This window comes from Saccopteryx bilineata, chromosome 11 (assembly GCF_036850765.1).
Source record: "Saccopteryx bilineata isolate mSacBil1 chromosome 11, mSacBil1_pri_phased_curated, whole genome shotgun sequence".
Lineage (NCBI taxonomy): Eukaryota > Metazoa > Chordata > Mammalia > Chiroptera > Emballonuridae > Saccopteryx > Saccopteryx bilineata.
In genome coordinates this window covers 6,072,654-6,093,750 of record NC_089500.1, presented here as the reverse complement: position 1 = coordinate 6,093,750, position 21,097 = coordinate 6,072,654, and the positions used below count along the sequence as shown (strand labels likewise).

At 41.3% G+C, this 21,097-nt stretch overlaps 1 protein-coding gene across 2 annotated transcripts in view; it reads left to right on the top strand.

The window, feature by feature from the left end:
• Window positions 1-21,097, top strand: part of DOK6 (docking protein 6) — a 229,329-nt gene that overhangs the window by 86,162 nt on the left and 122,070 nt on the right. For both annotated transcript variants that reach the window (XM_066246533.1, XM_066246534.1), the window contains exon 3: window positions 2,062-2,176. In XM_066246533.1, the coding sequence (XP_066102630.1) occupies window positions 2,062-2,176 (115 nt within the window). The remainder of the gene's footprint in view (window positions 1-2,061; window positions 2,177-21,097) is intronic.

The window sequence follows — 21,097 nt, the reverse complement described above, 5'->3', positions numbered from 1 at the left end:
GGAAATGTGATGAACAACATCAAGCTCTTAAAAATGTAGCCACCCAGTTATATTTTACACATATTATTTTACATGACATGGCTACTATTTTTGGTCATATCACGATCGTTTAACTCTTTCTATAATATCAGATTCTAATCAACATTCAAGATATCTGTAATTGTGGAGGACCAACATTTTAAACATACTGAATGTATTGTACATTTTTGTCCATCTTGAATACTAGTCAGTGATTGATGGTGCTCCTAAGATCGCATTGTGAGTCGTGAATGGATTTAAATCTTTTCCCTTTACAAAATTCATCTTGGCAGTTAAAACACATGATAAAGTGCAAGCACTGAACAGTAACCAAGCCAGTCAAACTGGTGCCCTTGTCAAACACAAAGGAAATACCCAGTTCTTGCCTACTCTCTAGCTGTTTCCTCCCACCTAAGGTTGGGGGTAACTGAATGACACTGGTTATGATCAAGTCCAGAGGCACAGGCTCACTAAAACACAGACATCTAACCATTTAACTATAGAATGCTTCCCCCCCACCCCACCCCACACACATCTCACTACCACATGACAAAAGGACTATTGACACCAATTCTTTTTACCCAGTACATCAATCTAGCTATCAAGAAAAAATTATAAGGCATGCCAAAAGACAAAAAACACCATTTGAAGAGACAGAACAAGCCTCAGAAGCAGACATGGCAGGGATGTTGGAATGAATGATGAGACCAGAAATTTACAACAAGTATTACAACAAGATCAAAAGTATTATATCAAAAATTAAGAATATCTTTCATGGACTTATAAATATCTGGACATAGTTGAAGAAAGAATCTATAAGCCTGAAGACATCTCAATAGAACTTTCCAAAACTAAAAAGCATAAAGAACAAAGACAAAAAAGAAACCCAGAATATCCACAGACTATGAAACAAATTATAAGAGCCGTGAAACATACATCATGGAAATACCAGAAGGAGAAGAGAAAAAGGAACAGAAGAAATATTTGAAACAATAATGACTGACAGTTTCCCCAAGATTAATGTCAGATACAAAATTAACTACAGATTCAGGAAACCTAACAAATACCAAGCATGATAAATGCAAAAGTAAAAAACAAACAAAAAATATACACTAGGTCTACATTTTCTAACTATAGAAAATCAAAGATAAAGAGAAGAATCCTGAAAGAAGCCAGAGGGAGGAAAACATCTTGCGTGCAGAGGAATAAAAAAAGAATTATATCCATTATCCCCTTAAATCATTCAAGTAAGATAGTTGAAGAAATATTTGATATGATGATAGTAAAAAACCCTCCAGTCTAGAATTCTGTACCATGCAAAATTATCCTTCAACAGTAATGCAAATGTAAGACTTTATCAGACAAATAAAATTGAGAAAATCTGTTGTCAGTAGACCTGACTTGGAAGAAATGTTAAAAGAACTTCTTTAGATAAAAGGAAAATAATGAGGATTAGGCAGTCAGACATAGGTCTGACTATAAACAACAACAACAACAATAAAAGCATCAAAAAAAAGTATGGGAAAGTAAAATTCAACACCATGTGCATTTTTCTCAGAATCACATTCATTGCTTATACTTAATGACACCAGAATTTTAGTCATTTCATCTGCTAATCAAAGGTGTCAGTTACATCATGACTATAGTCCCTACCAGCAACTTGCCTGGTAGATGGGAGACAGGTGAGATATTAAATTCAATCGACATTTAACAAAAAAATTATTGAAACTCTTCTGTGTGCCACAACTGCTATTGTTTGCAGAAGATACAATTTTAATAAAGGCACAAGTCCTTGCTTTCATGGAGCTATTATTCTACATAATTTTAGACTATTTCAAAATTCAGCTAACAAGGACCAAAATTGAGGGCAGAATAGAAGACATTTGGCTTTGTTCTGCCTTTTTGGGCTGCCATTGATGGAAAAAGGAGTAAAAATATTCATTGGAAAGAGTTTTAAAACAGGCATAACTTACTTTGCTTAAGCACGCACTCTGGTCTACGGCGTAGGCTGTACACTAAGTTTAAAAATATTTTTCTTTCAAGGTAACTGAGCTGCATAACATCAAAAATATAACCAGACTGCCTCGAGAAACAAAGAAGCATGCGGTGGCCATTATCTTTCATGATGAGACGTCCAAGACATTTGCCTGCGAGTCAGGTAAGCAATTATAGCCCCGTCTACAGCTTGAGGCAATTGAGCTGCTCCTGAGACAGCGGCCCAGACGGATTAAGATACACCACTGAATAGGACGGCTTATTGTGATGAGAATACACCGTAGAAGACTAGTAAGAAGCTCAACATAGTGATTTTTACAGACGTTTTTGGTGCTTGTTGATTATCTGTCCATGTCTGTTTGTTGCTCCCAGGAGGCCGGAGGACTTTTTAAGGTTTCTATTCGAGCTTGGAAGAATTCAGTAAACAGTGTCTGGGAGATGTCATTAGGGCGAGGTTAGAATTTGGTATCCGGGAGCTTGTCAGGTGCAGCTGGAGCTATTTATTGGGTATGGCAATGATAAGGCTGCGTTGCAGTAGTGTGGCATGGCACAGCACTCGTCCTAGCCCCTTCAAAACAGTCCTCAGAGCAATTGGTTGCTTTCCTGGGTTATGTACTGTGATTAAATACATTTCAGATTAAATCTGAGCACCTCAGTTCAGCAGTATTGAGGCACAAGGCAGTTCCTGGTTTGAACTTGCAGAATTTTTCATTTTGGAATCCCTGTGCTCTATAATATATGACTTGGCTTCCTATCGCTTTTTAAAGATTTTGCCTAATGAAATGGTGCATTCATTTTATAATGGATAGGAGCAAAAAGTACTAAGGGTTTGAAATATATGAATGTAAAATAATAGCCAAGTTTCAGGAAAAGCTTTATAGAGTACTTTTCTTAAAAAATAGCTCTGGATTTATAGTTGAAGTTTATAGGAATAAATAATACCAGGTTATATATTTCTAAAACCGAAAATGTCACTTTGCCTAAATAAAATTGCACATACTTCCTCATCTATACTTACCTCACTTTTACTAAACAATTAGACTTTATCAAACTGCTCCTTCTTCCTTGAATGCCTTATACCTTTTACTATACTTTTCTTCACCTGTCACCTGACTTTGTTTCCTCATTTAAAATTGACTTTTTGGAGTTGCACAGAATTGTGTTCACTGTGCAATAACAGAACTTGTTCCCATTCTATAACAGAACTTGTCCCAATCTTGCTGGGGTCATATATTAATATCCGCAAGTATTTGTGCCTTCTTGTTCACTGTCTTAAAACTGTCTGTAACCAATTCATTTTTTTCCCTGAGCTCTGAAATAATGTTTCATATTAAATCCAATATCAATCAGAAAATTGGTTTTCCAAAAAGATATTAGATAATTTTCACCATTAGTGGTATGTTTCAAGTTTCCATTTTCACTACTGTTTTACATTGTGAAATTGTACAGGGCCATGTTCTGGATACATAGGCAACACTGGAGTCTATTATTTCAGAGAAGAAGGATGTTGATTTATGTTCCGAGATGATTCAGAAATGCAAGTTCAGAGTTGTAAACCACAACTCTGAATTTGAAAACTATCTAAAATTTATTTTTATTTATTTATTTACTTTTGTAGCAGTGATGGTTTCACAGTCTGTGTAAAATTTTTGAGAAATGAAGGGCTCTTTGCTCAAAGAGAATGACCTTCATTTTCAAGAATTTATGTAAAGTAAGGCAGGAGTTAGGTCCAAATATAAAGACAGAAGAATGCCTCTTCACCTTATGACTTATGTGAACGCATCATTTTTTTTATAACCCCATTTTATGTGTAGATATAACAGTGTGCTTAAAGCTAGTAATAGATTATATTTCAGAAACAATGGCATGAATTTTAAAAATTATTCTCATGATACTTGCCCGTGGAACCAAAGAAAGTACTTGAAACACAATAACGAATTTGAGTACTTTTTCTTTCAAATTATAAGACTCAAACAAGAAAACAGTCAGGAATGTGAAAATCAAAACATCAAGAAGATTCAAGCCAAGATTAAATGGAGCTCTGACACTTCTTTCTAATGCAAACGTAGATAAAAGTGTACTCTCATAATGGCTAGTTGGGAATGTGAATTATTTCAATTATTTTTTTCCAAGAAACCTGGCAAACCGTTATGAAATAAATATGCATATCCTTGACTCTGTGAACCTCTTTGGAATCTTTCCCATATGAACATATGTACCAGCACATGAGAATGTAGGTTTAAGCACATCAAAAGGAATGACAACAAAATTAGAAACCATTGAATGCCTATCAAGAAAATAGTTGAACAAATTATGGTATATTCTTATAATAAAATAATATGCCATCATTAGGAAGAGTTCTAATTAAACTGATAACTTGAAGACATTCCATAAAGTTAAGTTCTTTAAGCAAAACGACCAGTAGAGAAGTTCATACCAAACAGTCACATTTTATAAAGTAAACAATGAGCATGTGTGTGTGTGCTTTACCAAGCATTCCTGAGGTGAGGGAAGATAGCAGTGAGGTAGACGGAAAAGAAAGACGCGGGAAAAAGACAAGCAAAAGAGGGGAAGTAGGAAAATAAGATAAACAGAAGAAAATACCCAGCATATAAACTATCCCATTTACATGAAATGATGCATATCTAAAGTATACATGAACACATCCAATTTTCTTTTTAAGTTAGTCATCAGGGATACGCTCATTTAAACCATAGTGGGATATCAGAATGACTAAAATTTAAAAAAATAGTAATGCCACCAAATGTTTATGAGAAACTGGATCACGCATACACTGCTGGTGGGGAAGGTAGAATGGTATAACCATTCTGGAAAAATGGTTGATGGCTTCGTATAAAATCAAACATGTAATTTTCATAGAATCCAGCAACTGTACTCTTAGCCATTTATCTCAGAAAGAAAGTAAAACTTATGCACACATATACACACATACCCCTACATCCGTATAAAAATGTTCACACTAGCTCTTTTCACAATAGCGCCAGCCTGGAAAGAACCTAGATACCCTCCAACAAACTGGGGCACATTCATGCCATGGAGAACTCTTTAGCAATGAAAAGGAACGGACAGTTAATCTACTCAGCAACCTGAGTAATTAGCCTCCCTCCATTGCAGTCTATCCCCCTCCAAGCTCCCCCTCCCCAGCCCCCTTCTCTGCCTGCAATCCCCACATTCTTGTCTGTGTCTATAAGTCTTTTTTTTCTTTGCTTAATCCCTTCACTGATTGTTATAAGAAAGCATTTTTCCCAGAGGATTCTCTAAGGTTTACTGACTCTCAGGCTTCACGTAATCTCTCCTACCACAAATAAGTCCAAAAAGGATTTAGCCAAAAATCCTTCTTGAATTCAAAATGAAAGGTAATAGACGTGCACGTAAGCCTTTATTTTGATTATCATTTCAGTGAATATGCAATTACAAAACCTGTGTTGCTCCACCTGTGACATAGAACCTGCAGACATGAGAAATGAACTCATTATGCATCTTTGTTAGATGTAAACACCAGACAAAAATCTGTTCCTTGGTCTTAGGTGAATGGAATCCACTGTGAAATCCAATAGCTATTTATGAATATTATAATAATGAATGGGTATATGTGTGTATAATATGTGTCCATATTTTTCACCAGAAGTGTTTTTTATTTGATTTTTTCAAAAGCATTTTTATTTCCCAATTAGGAAATCCTTTGAACCATGCGGATCATTTAATTTTACAAGGACTCAATTTATGCTTAAGAATGAGGGAAGGGCCTGAGCAGGCGGTGGCGCAGTGGATAGAGTGTCAGACTGGGATGCCAAGGACCCAGGTTCCAGACCCCGAGGTCGCCAGCTTGAGTGCAGAATCATCTAGTTTAAGCAAAAAGCTCACCAGCTTGGACCCAAGGTCCCTGGCTCAAGCAAGGGTTTACTCGGTCTGCTGAAGGACCGCCGTCAAGGCGCATATGAGAAAGCAATCAGTGAACAACTAAGGTGTCGCAATGCGCAATGAAAAACTAATAATTGATGCTTCTCATCTCTCCGTTCCTGTCTCTGTCCCTGCCTATCCCTCTCTCTGACTCTCTGTCCCTGTAGAAAAAAAAAAAAAAAGAATGAGGGAAGGGCCCGTCATATAAGCTTCTATACATCAGGTTATAGGATGTTTTTGTTTGTGGTAATAGAGCTAATTTACTAGGAGTGAACCAGTATGATGATTTACTATAATCAAATCTGACTTCAAATTATTAAAATATCGTTTATGTAACCCAAGTAACAGCTGGTTTGCACCCAGTACAAAGGAAGAAATCAATTTTATTGCGGTTTAAAGAAGTTAAAATAGGGTGTGACATGGGGAGAAATATTCAGGGTTGCCGCTCAGAGGTCCGTGGTCTGTGGGTAAACATCGTACTTCAGTTCCAAGTGGAGTCAGTTCAGCACTTTTGTGAGCAGTCCATTTACTTCGGGGATAATGGGAGACATTTCTGTTTACTGATTTGTTCAGTACAAAAGGCAACCCAAGTGAAGTTGGAACAACTTGTATTTCTAGCTGACTCAGTCACTGTGGAATAGAGTTACTTGGTTTATAACCATCTGTTCCTTTAGCTATCCTGCTAAGAGATTTGGAAGAAATGACTTTTAAAAAAAAAAAAAAAAAAAAAAAGCAGAATCTAGTGGCCTTATGTGATCTGAAATGTGTTGGGGATTTTGAGGTCAATTCTTGATGCTGTTGGGCCGCGACAATGTAATGAGACTTTAATTTTTTTTTAATTTTTTTTTTTTTGTATTTTTCCAAAGCTGGAAACAAGGAGAGACAGTCAGACAGACTCCCACATGCGCCCGACTGGGATCCACCCGGCACGCCCACCAGGGAGCACTCTCTGCCCCTCCGGGACATCGCTCTGCTGCAACCAGAGCCACTCTAGCGCCTGGGGCAGAGGCCAAGGAGCCATCCCCAGCGCCCGGGCCATCTTTGCTCCAATGGAGCCTCGGCTGCGGGAGGGGAAGAGAGAGACAGAGAGGAAGGAGAGGGGGAGGGGTGGAGAAGCAGATGGGCACTTCTCTTGTGTGCCCTGGCTGGGAATCGAATCTGGGACCCCTTGCACTCCAGGCCGACGCTCTACCACTGAGCCAACCGGCCAGGGCTGAGACTTTAAATGTTTAATGTTCTTCGCAGACTCACATGGAATAAAAATTACCAAACCTTCAGGTGCACCCTCTCACTAAAAAAAAAATTTAATTTGGCAACATTGGGGCACGCTGATCTGGTTGGTGTCATAAACAAATCAGAGCTGGAACGGATCTGAGCAGACTTGAGGAGAGTGGACGCCCTAGTTGAGTCCAGGCGCGGATGCGTCCCGGGGGCAAAAGGGCCGAGTCTGTCCTGTCCCCGGCACCCGGGTCACGGCTGCAGGGAGCTGACCCCGCCGGGGCTGAGCGAGGCGGGTGCACCGCACCGAGAAGAGGGTCGAGGGTTTGGGACATTGGGACAAAGAGGACTAACTTCACGGTTAGAGGAAAATAGACAAAACGAATTGAAGGCTATGCAGGTAAGGGCAACATGGATGAGGCTGATGGATCCTGGTTTAATCGCCCACAGATTAATAAACTCTAGATGGATAAACTAGAAATGTGTCTATGGATCGCCGACAGATGGATAAACTCTAGAAATGGACGGACTGAGAATAAAAGGGCGTACCAGGCTGTGTGGGCACTCTGCCTTCCCGTCACCCCGTCTCATCCTCAGCACACTGTCCTGCCCACGCGGCTGCCCCTGCCGGGTCTCTGCCCTCCATGGCATACAGTCAAGCATTAGCGAACGCTGTGCCACCTCTCTGAGACAACCAGCTAGATGCCCAGCGATGAGCTTGGAAATCGGGTGTGTCTCCGCAGAGGTGACTGCGGTGCAGGAGGCAGGGCCCTGGCTTCCCCGAGTGGGGGGTGAGAACTGAGCGAGTTGGGGGTGAGAACTGAGCGCTGTCAGTAAGCAAATGATGAAAGAAAATAGTCAAATACCAGTCAAGAAAAATGGCAAGGAAACCTTCTCCTCTATGCGAGGCTTCTGGGACAACTCCAGTCCCACCCCTGCCTTGCTGGCATGTATTCCTGTGCCATTATACAATTTCATGATCCCGGACATCACAAGCCCAGGGATTTGACCTGGAAATGGTCGGCAACATACGCCTCTCGGGATTCCCACGTGAAACTTCTGAAATCGGGATTTACCAGCAAAAATGACCAAAACCATCATAGGCAAACAAAAACCATGGGTCCAAGTTAGAAAACAGACAAGTTTACCTACAAGGGTGATTGCTGCATGCTTTCTAAAAAATAGCAAAGTTAATAAGCTCATGGTTCATTGGTTTGTCGTTGATTTAAAAAATAAAAAGTTGACAGTAGTTAAAAAATGACGGTGTAAATTTATATTGATTGACTTGAAAAGATGCCAAAGAAGTGAAACATAGTGTTCGCAAAATACATGGTCAAGTGGGCCCTGAATTTCGAACAAGCAGGCGAACACACACTGTAGTGCCAGTGGTCGAGTGAATACACAAAGGAAAACTGCCCCTCGCGGTAGCAGCTGAGGGAATCAGATAACCACGCCTCACAGTGACAGGAGAGCCATCTGGGAGCATCACCACCGAAAGAAAGTGCCCATAGCTTTTTATAGAGACACACACGTGGCTTTCTGCCATGTGCTCGTGCACTAATCATGCGTGAAGTGCTTGCAGCCAGGAAGCCAGCGAGCAAGCCTCACAGCTGTTTTACACACACACACACACACACACACACTGGTCATAAAATGCAACCTACTGAAAATTCACATCAATGACTGCCATCTTTAGGGACTATCAGTGATGTTCTTTTTATCTCTTCCTACTCTAAAAGTTGTTTAATTAGCATGCAATACTTTATTATTTTATGCATTCTTAAAACATCATACATAGATGACAGTCTAAATAATAGTATTACCAACACCCTGTGAACTTACCGACCTCTTTAAGAAGTTAATAAATCAGGCCCTGGCCGGTTGGCTCAGTGGTAGAGCATCGGCCTGGCGTGCAGAGGTCCCGAGTTCGATTCCTGGCCAGGGCACACAGGAGAAGCACCCATCTGCTTCTCCACCCCTCCCCCTCTCCTTCCTCTCTGTCTCTCTCTTCCCCTCCCGCAGCTAAGGCTCCATTGGAGCAAAGATGGCCCAGGCGCTGGGGATGGCTCCTTGGCCTCTGCCCCAGGCGCTAGAGTGGCTCTGGTCGCGGCGCCCCGGAGGGGTAGAGCGTCGCCCCCTGGTGGGCGTGCCGGGTGGATCCTGGTCGGGCGCATGCGGGAGTCTGTCTGACTGTCTCTCCCTGTTTCCAGCTTCAGAAAAAATACAAAAAAAAAAAAAAAGAAGTTAATAAATCAAATGCCGTAAAGCTATGAGGACATGTGATTTTTGTTGCAATTCTGCCAGTCTTTAGAACTTTATTATAATGCTTTGCATGATTTAGTAAGCATTTGTGATTTCTATTTATCTCTAGAAATCATGTGGGGGGTGTTTTTAAAATCTATTGAAATACATTCCATACTCCATTTTTTGATCAATTGCCAGTTTTCCTTATTGTCATATTTGTGAACTTCTCCCACTTGGATAAACATAGCACTAGTCCATTTTATATCATTGCAGGGTTATATCATGCTTATTACTGATAACTAAATTATATTCTTAAAATGCATCTACTCACTCAAAATTGGCATCTGTTGTGCCGGTGGCCGAGGCCAGGCAGGTCCACACTGGATTCAGGCAGAGGGTAGAGGAACTGTGGAGCGGAAAGCCTGGAGCCATTCCCGTTTATGGGAGGCTCGCAGAGATGGGCCAGCGAATACACAAAGGAAAACCACTTTTCGGGGTGGACAGCAAGGGATCAGGAACCCTGCCCCTCACGGTGACAGCTGAGGGAATCAGGGAACTGCATCTCACAGCGGCAGCAGGTGAGCGATCTGGGAGCATCACCTCCGAGGGAAAACACCCGTAGCTTCTCACAGACACACTCATGGCTTTCTGCCACGTGCTCACGCACTAATTGTGCAAAGGGCTTGCAGCCGGGAGACCAGCACGCAAGACTGACACACCTGTTTTCCCCACAGCATTCATCAGTGTATAATTACATGGTTCTTTTCCCTTAGGCAGGTAACAGAATAGACTATTTTTACCTGTTTTCTGCAGAGCCATGCTTCAGAGCCCAGACTGAGTTCAAATCCTCTTGTTCCCTGATTCCTCCTCTGTCAACGGGGCCGGTAGCGATTTCACCTCGTGGGTGGGTCACAAGGATGGAATATCGCATGGACAAAGCCTAGCACCTCTTATGCATTTGACAAATGACAATTAACAGAGGGCGGGGCAAAAGCAGGTTTATAGTGGTGAGTACACAAAACAGAGTTTATTCTTGTATTACTCTTTACTGATTAATGTATCATTTTCCATACGAAAAACTGTAAACCTACCTTTGCCCCAACTTGTATTATAGCTATTTCTATTTTGAGTCCACTTCAGTTGGGCACACTGAAGCATTATCCTGAATCAACTTTTAAAGTCATTTTTCTGTCACATGGGATTTTCACAACTACTTCCACAGTTGTGACAGGTCTGTGAATTTTTTGTACTTTCCTAGACAGGCTTTGGCCTTAGGAAATTGTCAGTGTTCATAAAAAGTGTCCAAGTGTTCCTGATTTTAAGCTTTAGAGCAGTTTCAAAAAATCCCCCAAAACACAGTGAAATAAAAAAAAAAAATAAAACACTGGTTTTCATGTTGCTTTCAAAACCATCGTAGGGCTACTTGGCTCACAAGCGTCACGGCCACACAGCCTTTGAGCTCTTCCCAAACACAGGGGCTCATTTGTTCTTCCCGGAGCAGCATCCTGCTTTTCAGAGTCCTCTGGACCTGACCAGACGAGACGACAGCCTCTGCCACCGACTGCGGGGTCCAACGGCTGCAGCTCACCTTTTAGTGACGTGCTTGGGAGAAAGTGACTTTCCTTCCATAAACCTTGCACTGGACATCTTTAGAAGGGGGATTAGAGACAGGAGTACAGTTGCTAATCACCAAGCAGGGTGACTGGAGCTCATTCCTTTCACTTGTATACACACTGTCATTACTGGTATGATGTACTTGTCCAGCCTCTTTCTTTCTTCTTCCTTTTTTAAACTATCTGAAGTGTATAGGGATTATATATATATATTCCCTATATATATTCTTTTCCTATTTGTTTTAAGGAAGATTTTGGCCAGTGGATGGGAGGAAGCAAGGGGGTGAGTCCAGGATCGAGGTGGCTTGCCAGAAAGTGACTGCACAGCGGTTGACAGAAGTTTCCGCCATATAAGGGCAGGGGCAGATTATTGGTCTAGATGGAGTACAGAGTGTTGAGATGAAGGCCCTCAGTGGGGTAGACGGGAAAGACAAGAGGTGCTTTCTGGGATTAGAACCTGTGAAAATAGTTTGAATGGAAGAGGTAAACTTTGGTCATTTACAATTTTGTGCATGTGGGGAAATAGTTAATTCCTCGATCACAAAAGGCGGTGCCCGGCCCAGCATAGAGTCACACAAAGCAGCTGTTCGTAATCATGTATGAGGAAAGAGGGAAAATGACCTCATGGTGTATTTAAAATCATGTCACTGAAAATTCATCCTAAAGCACTTCTTGCGCTGGCTTCTTGGGAGGATGTAATTTTTACAAAGAAGTAGAGTAATCTAACCCTTAACTTGCAAACCCTGAAGTACAGGAATAGATTTGACATTCATTTCCCTTTCGCTGTTTTTAGTTTCAACAGATATAGGTGCCAAAAAAATGCACCTGATACCATCCTAAGAAAGTCTATATAGAAAACCCTGTGTCCATATAACACCATCTGCGCATGAGCCATGTCATCCCAATAAATTAAAAATAAATTGAAAATAAGAGAGAGAAAACCCCATTTCATTTTCACAAGCGGTCCTTTTTGTTCGTGTTTTCCAGGCACGCACTTTCTTATTAGATTAGAAACCCCATTGCCTTATGGTCGTGACTCTTCCAGCTCCTTTGGGAGAGACAACAGAGACTAGATAGAGAATTGTGTTTAAGTCCACAGTTTGAGAGCCTTTGTCTCCTGTGAATTCGAGCTTTTATTATAGAAACACATTACAGTGACATCTGCAGGATGTATTTGTTTTGATAACTGCAATTTCTTAGGCAGAAGAGATGACAGAGCTGCCTCTTAATGTCTGCATCCCAGCGCGTCACCGGAAATGCCATGGGACCAGCAGTTGGGTTTTGTATTGAAGTGCCCTGTTGCTCTCTGCTTGAAGCTGTGTTTTCCTGTCTGAGAATGCACTTTTTCAAACAACATACAATAGCGGAGGTTCACTAAATTGAACTAAATTTGTTTTTAAATAATGAGGCAGATGTCAGCACCAAGTTAGATTTAATGCAGGTCACGGTGGCCTCCTTAGACAAAGGGTTTTTCAGGCATTGAGTGGAAATTGCAGAATGACACAAAGAAAATGGAGATTTAGAGATGTGAACTAGTGGTAGGCACACACACACAAAAAGCATTATTATGGGTTAAGAGATACAAATGTAAAAACTTTAAAAAAAAACAATGATTGAGTTTGAGACTGGATCCCACTTGAGAATGCGAGAAATATAAGGATTTCTGGGCATGTTCCAGACTGAAAAATAACTCCCAATGTCCACCCTGCCCCTCCTGAACCGCGTGAGAACAAAGTAAACACAGCCGTCTCCCTGTGTCCTCAGGGCTTCCTTTAAACATTGTAATCATTGTGGTGGACATTTCTTGTGTTACATTCAGGAAAGTTTTCCAGCACACAGAAAAGGTGACAAAACTTATGTAACACGTAACTAGGAAAGTAAAAGTCAACTTAGGTCCAAATAATTTTTTGAACATCAGTGTTGTCTAGGTGACGCTGGCTCTTAATGCACATAATCATATCTGCAAGGTCTTTGTCATCCAAGTAAGTAAAGCTGCGTAAGGCGCTGGGGATAGCCCAGTCGGGTTCAGCCAGTGGTCGGCTCCTGAAATCCTTCCAAGGATGCCTCCTACTATTCTGCAAATACCACTGTGCTTCCTGCACTGTGTTCTCTTCCATGGATTCATTTAAACCTCCCCACAGTCCTCACAATGCTTATAGGAGGCTATTACTCCCAATTTAAAGGTGAGGAATGCAGCTAAGGGCATAGAGAGGCTGTGATGCTGAGTTGGTAAGTGCGAGAGCCAAGGTGTGAATACAGAACCTCCACCCCTAGCTGCTGTATAGGTGAGTCTTCGTGTTTCCACCTGCAGAAGAGGATGCTTTCTAGTGCTGTTAGCCATCAGACAGGATTGATAGCAAACTCCGGGCCTGAAGCACACCCACATGAGAGGTAGCTACCATGGCTTTTTTTGACTCGAGAGGCTGGCTGGCTCTTTCATCAGTCTTTGATGCAGACTAAAGATCGATGCCATGTCAACATCTTGAGAGCTCTAATGTTTAATAAATCTGAAAATGGTTCAGAAGTGAATGTGTTTTATTTGCTGCCCCCCTGAACTTCTTTCCCCTTTTCCTGAACCATCCTCCAAACACTTAAAGATATTCCATTATCGTCGTCACCATTTCTACTGCCGCTCACTTTTTCTCCCGCGGTTCCAGGAGATCTGGTATCTCATCATAATTTTTACTTCTATCTTTGACCAGTAGAGATATGTTTTTAAAATGTTGCAAGCTTTTGCTGCCACTTTTATAACAAAGGCTAGCAGCAAAGAAACAAGCCCTTTTGGGTTGTGTGCGTTTGTCGTCTAGAACCGGATAGAAGTGCGCGCTTTTCTGTAATCAGAGGAAATGTCCCAGGAATCATCATCCCTTTGCAAACAGTGATTTGGTGTCACTTTTCATGAGTAGGAGTTCTCCCCTTTTAATTAAGAGACCATCCCATTAGATCCCTAAACCACATGCAATTAACCCAACAAAACTTAGCCAGGGATGAATTTCACAAGATAATTGCTTTCTGATTCTTTTTTCTTTTTAATTAAAAAAAATGTTGTTTCCATTACAGTTTACATTTACTATGGTTTTGTATTAGTTTCGGGTGTACAGCATAGTGGCGAGAAAATCATACTTCACAAAAGTGTTCCCCTGATGTTTCCAGTACTCACCTGGCGCCATATGTAGTTACTAGACTACTATTGACTGTACTTCCTGTGCTGCACTTTACACCCCGTGGCTGTGGAGTGCCTGCCAGCCTGTGCTTCTCGGTCCCTTCACCTTTTGCACCCAGTGCCCCCACACAACCTTCAGTTTGTTCTCTGAGTCTGTTTCTGTTTTGCTTGTTCAACAACGTTGTTCTTTAAATTTCCCAACCAAGCAAAATCACATGGCATTTGTCTTTCTCTGACTGACTCACATCACTTAGCATAATGTCTTCTAAGTCCATCTGATTCTTTGTAGGGGCCACATTTTCAATTCAATTAACTGATTCTTAAGTGTGTGTTTTCCCCCTTAGCAATGCCATTTTCATTTGTCATTAAATTTGGACTGAGACTTAGCTTTCAAATCGCTTTATCCCAGTGGTCCCCAACTTTTTTTGGGCCACAGACCAGTTTAATGTCAGAAAATATTTTCACAGACCGACCTTTAGGGTGGGACAGATAAATGTATCACGTGACCGAGACAAGCGTCAAGAGTGAGTCTTAGATGGATGTAACAGAGGGAATCTAGTCATTTTTAAAAAATAAAACATCGTTCAGACTTAAATATAAATAAAACGGAAATAATGTAAGTTATTTATTCTTTCTCTGCGGACCGGTACCAAATGGCCCACGGACCAGTACTGGTCCGCGGCCCAGGGGTTGGGGACCACTGCTTTATCCTACAAATCAGAAGCAGTCCCTTCTTGGCTGGCACGTACAACATAGCGTGCTGATGCATTCTTCACTTCTTGCAGCAGGGAGGGTACCTAATCTTATTAAATACACTCCTTCTTTTCCCCAACTGTTTTTCCAGTTTTGAAGATCAGTTTTCTTTTAAAGCTCCTGTGTATCCCATGGTAGCATGTATACATTTTATTTATTTATTAAAATATTTTTTTAAGATTTTATTTGTTGATTTTTAAAGAGAGGAGAGAGATTGCAGAGGGGGAGAAGCTGGAAGCATCAACTCACAGTAGTTGCTTCCTGTCTGTACCTTGACTGGGCAAGTCCAGGGTTTCGAACCAGTGACCTCAGGGTTCCAGGTTGACACTTTATCCACTGTGCCACCACCGGTCAGGCCGTGTGTATACATTTTAATATTTTAAGTGCTGCCTTCTAAGTAATTATTAAAATATACTGGAAGCTGATATACATCTTAGAACTACTTGGCCAGGTAACTCTCAAGAAGATCTGAAAACTGGTTTTGTTCCATTCCTTCTAGTATTTTCCCTGTCTGTGTCACATAGGCAGATGCCCCAAGTGTCATTTAAAAGGCCATAAAACACTACAGCAGGTGAGCTAGGAATGCCGTAAACTCTTTGTTAGTGTCAAGACCAAGCCAGAATTCACTTTAAGAGCACCAGTTGGACTTGCTTTATTATATTTTCATGAGTCGCAATCCTGAAAGGAACATGTTTTATGGCTGGAGAGTAAGTTTGTTTTATAATTTGTCAGGGAAATAAAAGCTATGGCTTGGTCAAGTTTCCCACGAGTGTATCTCGGAAGGGTGATTCACTTCAAATTGTCTCGGTTGACACTTCTGCTTTTAAGAATGAACTTTACAGTAGCCCATACACAAAAGGGAGGCTGGTCAGTACCCAGCCAACCCACCAGTCAGACTCTAGGTCTGTGATTGATCATATATATATATTGATTTTTGCTCCATAGGTAGAAAGTCACATGGGCATGCTCACCTGAGTAAGTTCAAGTTGTGATGATAGGAAAAAGTGTTCAAGGCTTCTGAAGTATTTTTTAAGCAGGTATCTTAAATGCTTTGGAAAAGATGCAACTTATTGATGGCATGTGTTTTGGGACCAAGTTCAGGACTCAGTATTCACATAAAATATTTAAATTCTATGAAAAATGTTCATAGACCAAGGCTTAGCTACTTTGAAATGCATTTAACTGTTTCAAACTTTTAATTGATAAATATTATCTCTATGAAAATAGTAACTAAGGGACAGTTGATAAGTCAGTGGTTTCATGGGTAGAATTAAGTGAATTCCAGGATATAGAGTCGGGAAATATGGCCCCATCTCTCTATTCCTGGACACAGTGAAGATCGACCTTTTGTTAAAACCGACATCGCAGGTGCATCTAACTTCAGATAATACCTGACACCACTGCTCACTCCTGAGCAGGAAGACATTCTAATGTCACCGGTGTCCTCTTTCCTCTCCCCTTATCACTTTAAACCCCCACTCAATTCATCTGTTTACTTTTGTTGATGATAATTACCAGAGAAAAGGATCTATTCACCCTCCTGCATTCATTTTGTTTTTCTTCATTCATTCAAAAACATGTATTAAATGCCAACCATGTAAATGCACGGTTCAAGGCATGAAGGATACAGCTATGAGCAGGCCGAGGGAAGTCTGTGCATGCCCAAAGCCCGTTATGGTGGGAGGAGACAGGAAATACGCACAAGAAGTAAGCCAAGTGTTTGATAACTGGGTGTAGTAAGTGCCACCAAGAAAATCAAGCAGCAGGAGAAACTGGTCTTACCCACAAGAAAAGGAAACTTGCTCAGATTGTCATGACAGGAGCAAGGTGTCCAAGGAAGTTAGGCTCGTCCTCTCCCACAGAGCCTGGGGACGGGGTGCCATTTTTCTTGATGATGGTGTTGCAGCAGGATGCTCTTGGGTCATCCTTGGGTGCTGTAACTGGCAACGAGGCTCTTGTAAAGGTCCCTATCTCAAAAGGGCAGCGTCAGTGCCCTAAGGAAAGGGAGCAGAAGGACCCCTGTGGCCAGGTCATCTAGATTATGTGATGAGGGCAGGGATGAGCAGAGGTCAGAGACCCAGAGCCAAGCTGAGGGGAAGGGACAAATAATAGTTTGGCAAGAAGGGCAGATATTGGGGGGCATAGAGCCCTGCCACATCATGATCTGACTCACTTTTTAACAATGGAGAAAAGCAGGACCCAGGGGCAAAAAAGGAAGACTGAGAAGAAGGGGTGAGACAGACTCAAGTAAACCAGAGGAGAGCCGTGTGACATTGACAGATAAGGAGGAGGATCCTCAGCTGACAACACGCAGAAAGACTGCAAGTGGATGCAGCCCCTGAGGCCAGCCCAGCGGAGCAGACAGAGATGCTAAGACACATCTGCAGGCACACTCAAACCCAGAGTCGGCAACTGTGATGGTGCAGCATAGGCAGTGGGTGCTGTGCTGTACGTAATTAAGCTTCCTAAATTCTCCATTGATCTTGAAGCACAAAATCACAGGTGTCAAACCAGTCAAGAAAAGGGATGAAGAGTTTGAACAAAAGTAGCAATCCTAGTAATGTAATGGGATTGGTGCTTGAGTAACGTAATGGGGTTGATGCTTGGGACGGCACTCTTCAGTCTAATTATCCACAAGTTCCATTTGTATGTAAAATATAGAACTGTCACTTCATAAAGCTGCATAAAGTAGAAGTAGAAGAATCTAAGATGCATTTTGTCCTTTACATTAACTTTGTACATAATGCAAAAAAAAAAAAGTGGTTTCCTAAAACAATTCCTACAGAATCAGTTTTCACTTTGACCACCATGAGGAGCAGGGTAATGCACAGCACCTGACTCAAAGAAATTTGGTCTACCTTGGTGTTTCTCCAAACTGCCTTCTGTAGACCCCGATTTTTTTGGTAAGTTTAATAGCTATTAAATGAAGAGAGAATGGTTGAGTGATCAAATGTTTAAGGAATTCTGAATGAAACAGAGGTGAACAGTTTTATTAATTATAGAAATACTTCACACATTCAATATTTTATGGTAAGTCATGCCTCTCTAAGAGAGTATTATTTTCTAAATTCTGACTACGGACCTCCCCTTTTCTTAAACTGTGACTATATCTCTGGAGTCCCGTAGAGATATATAGAAACAATTATTATGTATATTGGTTTGAGAATACCTTAGACATTGGTCTGAGAGTAATTCACACCCTCATGGAGAAATTTTCCTTAGATGGATTGGAACTTATGGGCACCCAAGAGTTAAGTGAGGTCAGCCAGACCAGCGTGGGCACTAGGCAAGCCCAGATACCAAGGTTCAGGGCTTGTCCACATACAAGAGGGGACCTCGCCCCTGGCCAGAGGGATGATCCCAGGCTAGTAAAAACTCCTCCAGTTTCTTCACCAAGGCTGAAATGCTTCAGTCAGAGGGAATGTTGGGGCACTGCCAGTTTGAGTATCGTGGTTCCTGCCAAATGAACCCAGCAGCTGTTCGGAGAGCATTCAGTCAGCTCCAAATCTTTTCAGTAGCTTCAGTTTTTTGGTCTTCATAGCCTGGCCCCCCTGAAGCTATACAGAAGACCACTGGAGTCTTTAGGGACACAACAAGGGGAGGTATTTCTGAAATTTGTTCTGTGTACAAGGGCTCAGATGGAAGTCTGCTGAACTTTACGATATTAGACATGATTGTTGCTTATGTTTTTTGATCATAGTGCGTGGCTGTATATTAAACCTGTTACTAACATATTTCGCATCCCACATAACGAGTGGCAATGTAGCAGGGCTTTTCCTACATCCTTCTTGCTTCCTGCATCTGTCATGCTCGTTGGAAGAGGAATTTGCAACATAAATTTCTTTTAATGTTAACTTATTTAGAAATGGAATAAAAACCTTCCTGAGGACTTGGCATTGAAAAAGTAGATAATATATATTTAGTTATATATCGCCAATCACAATAGACTTTTTATCCTATGTGAGTTTCCATTTTGAATGGCCCACTGGGAATAGTATTCTTCTCATCACCTGGGGGACTGGAATTAAGAATTGTTATGGAACTAGATACATCATGTCAACAAGGCAGTAAGAAGAGAATGTGATGCATTTAAAGGGGGCTGTTGATGTCCTGTCCCTGTAAAGCTCAGGGTTGATATCTATCATTTTTATCTTGAGGGACTGATGCAGGGGGCAGGTTCTCAGGTCTCTGCTTCTCAACTCACACCCTCCTTCAGCACCAGTCTTTGTTCTATCTTCAGCCCCTCTGGGACTCTCATGAGAAACTGTAATATACAGCTGAATCTACATTTAGTAGTTTTGTTTAACAATTCCTGAGTTCCTAATGAACACCTGTTAGGAGATGCAAGTGCACCATGCACACTATACAAACAGCAAGTTTTCAGGAAAGACCTGAAAACCAAAGCCTGGTCACCGTAAAGGAGATGCTCGCAAAACCAACTGGATAAGGGACCCTGGATGTCTTGACTGCATTGCTCCCACTAGTGTGCCATGTGTCTTCGGAATTTAGAAAAAAAAGGAATGACCCACTTTGTCAAATTTTAATTCCTCTGGATTTTAAAAAATATTTAGTAACATTTATGTTTAAATGTATTTTACTTTCAAACTTTCTGCACAAGTGAAGAAAACTGTATATTTCTTTGCATTCAGTCATTTATTATTCATGAAACTAGAACACAAATAGTCTGTCAGACTCTAGCCAGAGGGCTGAATTTAGGCTAAGAGGCTTGCTGTTACCATAAAGTGTTGAAAAAAACATTGAAATCATAATAATGGGGGGTAAATACTAGTTCTTCTCAAGGAAATGTCCCCCACATTTCACAAAGCATTAACCATTATATTCATGTCTCTTTCCAAAGATACAGGCATTATTTTGGATTTCTTTATTCTCTGTTGAATGGTGGAATTACATTCTCACTGCATGCATTGCATTGTACCTTACAAATCTTTATTGAATTCCAATGAAATGCTTTTGGGTATTGCTGAACACTTTCTGTGTTATTCAGAAAAATATATTAATGATATAAATGTGTTGGCCTTTCCCTAAGATGACAGTACCTTAAGGCTGTAAAAATTAGATAAGTAATTTTCAATGTTTAGACATTTTAGTGACTGAGCGGGGACATGGCAACCTGGAAGGAATGAGCTCAAACTGCTTCATAAATGAGAATCAGGATATTATATTCACGGTTGAATTTGGATGCATTTCTTTGCCAGGAAGTTACTCCTGTTCTAATAACATATCTCTAGCTGAGCCTGCTTTGGAAACTACAGCTCTCATCTTTTTATTTAAGCACATTTTGAGTATCCCTCCTGAATCAAGCACTGATGAAGGCAATATTCACAAACAATGACTGTCTGAGAAAACATGCTTGTTCGTTGTCTCTTTGGATGAGGAAGTTGATCACCAGGGGTTTGGAGAAGACATCATTGTTCACATGTAAACCCACTGTCTTCTGAGGCTGCTGGATTCCCGAGAGAATTGCCTGCCAACGAAATCCTGACAATAATTGGCAGTAGAATTTGAGACACTGACGGATAATGTATGACTGGCCGAGCCCGGGGGGACCTTCCATGAGTAACATGGTAATTTACTGCATCTGACCTGAAACGCCAGCAATCATCAACTCTGTCACTGCTCTGTCTCATTTGGGCTCCTTGGGTCATGTGAGCACTGTATTGTCCTGCACATAGGTTAACCACACTGAGCCCCTGCCCGTCACCTCGCCCGACCCCACCAGCGGGTCCCTGCATCCTGCCTGAAGGACTCCTCCACCAGTTCATCAGTCAGTGTAGCTGAATGCATTACAGATTATTCAGACGCACTGCCCTATGAGAGATGTTTGGTCCTGGGACTGCTCCCTCAAGGAAAAAGAATAGTTCTATACAACCTGCTGACTTGGGCATACATTATCATTAAAAAGCAGATGTGGTTTATTTGTCCTAGGAGAACATACAGTTCCAGCTACTAGACTGTAGAACCTTTGACACTAGGAAATTGAGTGTAATCTTTAAGGTAATCAAGACTTTGGCATTGGGGGGGTGCGGGGGGCTTTTGCATAATCTGTAGTTTTTAATATACATATCTCCATCCTTGTGTTCTGAACTTTCCATTTGAGACCTCTAAAAGTGATCAAAAGTTCTCAAAGTCCTGCATTCAGGTTTTTTTTCTT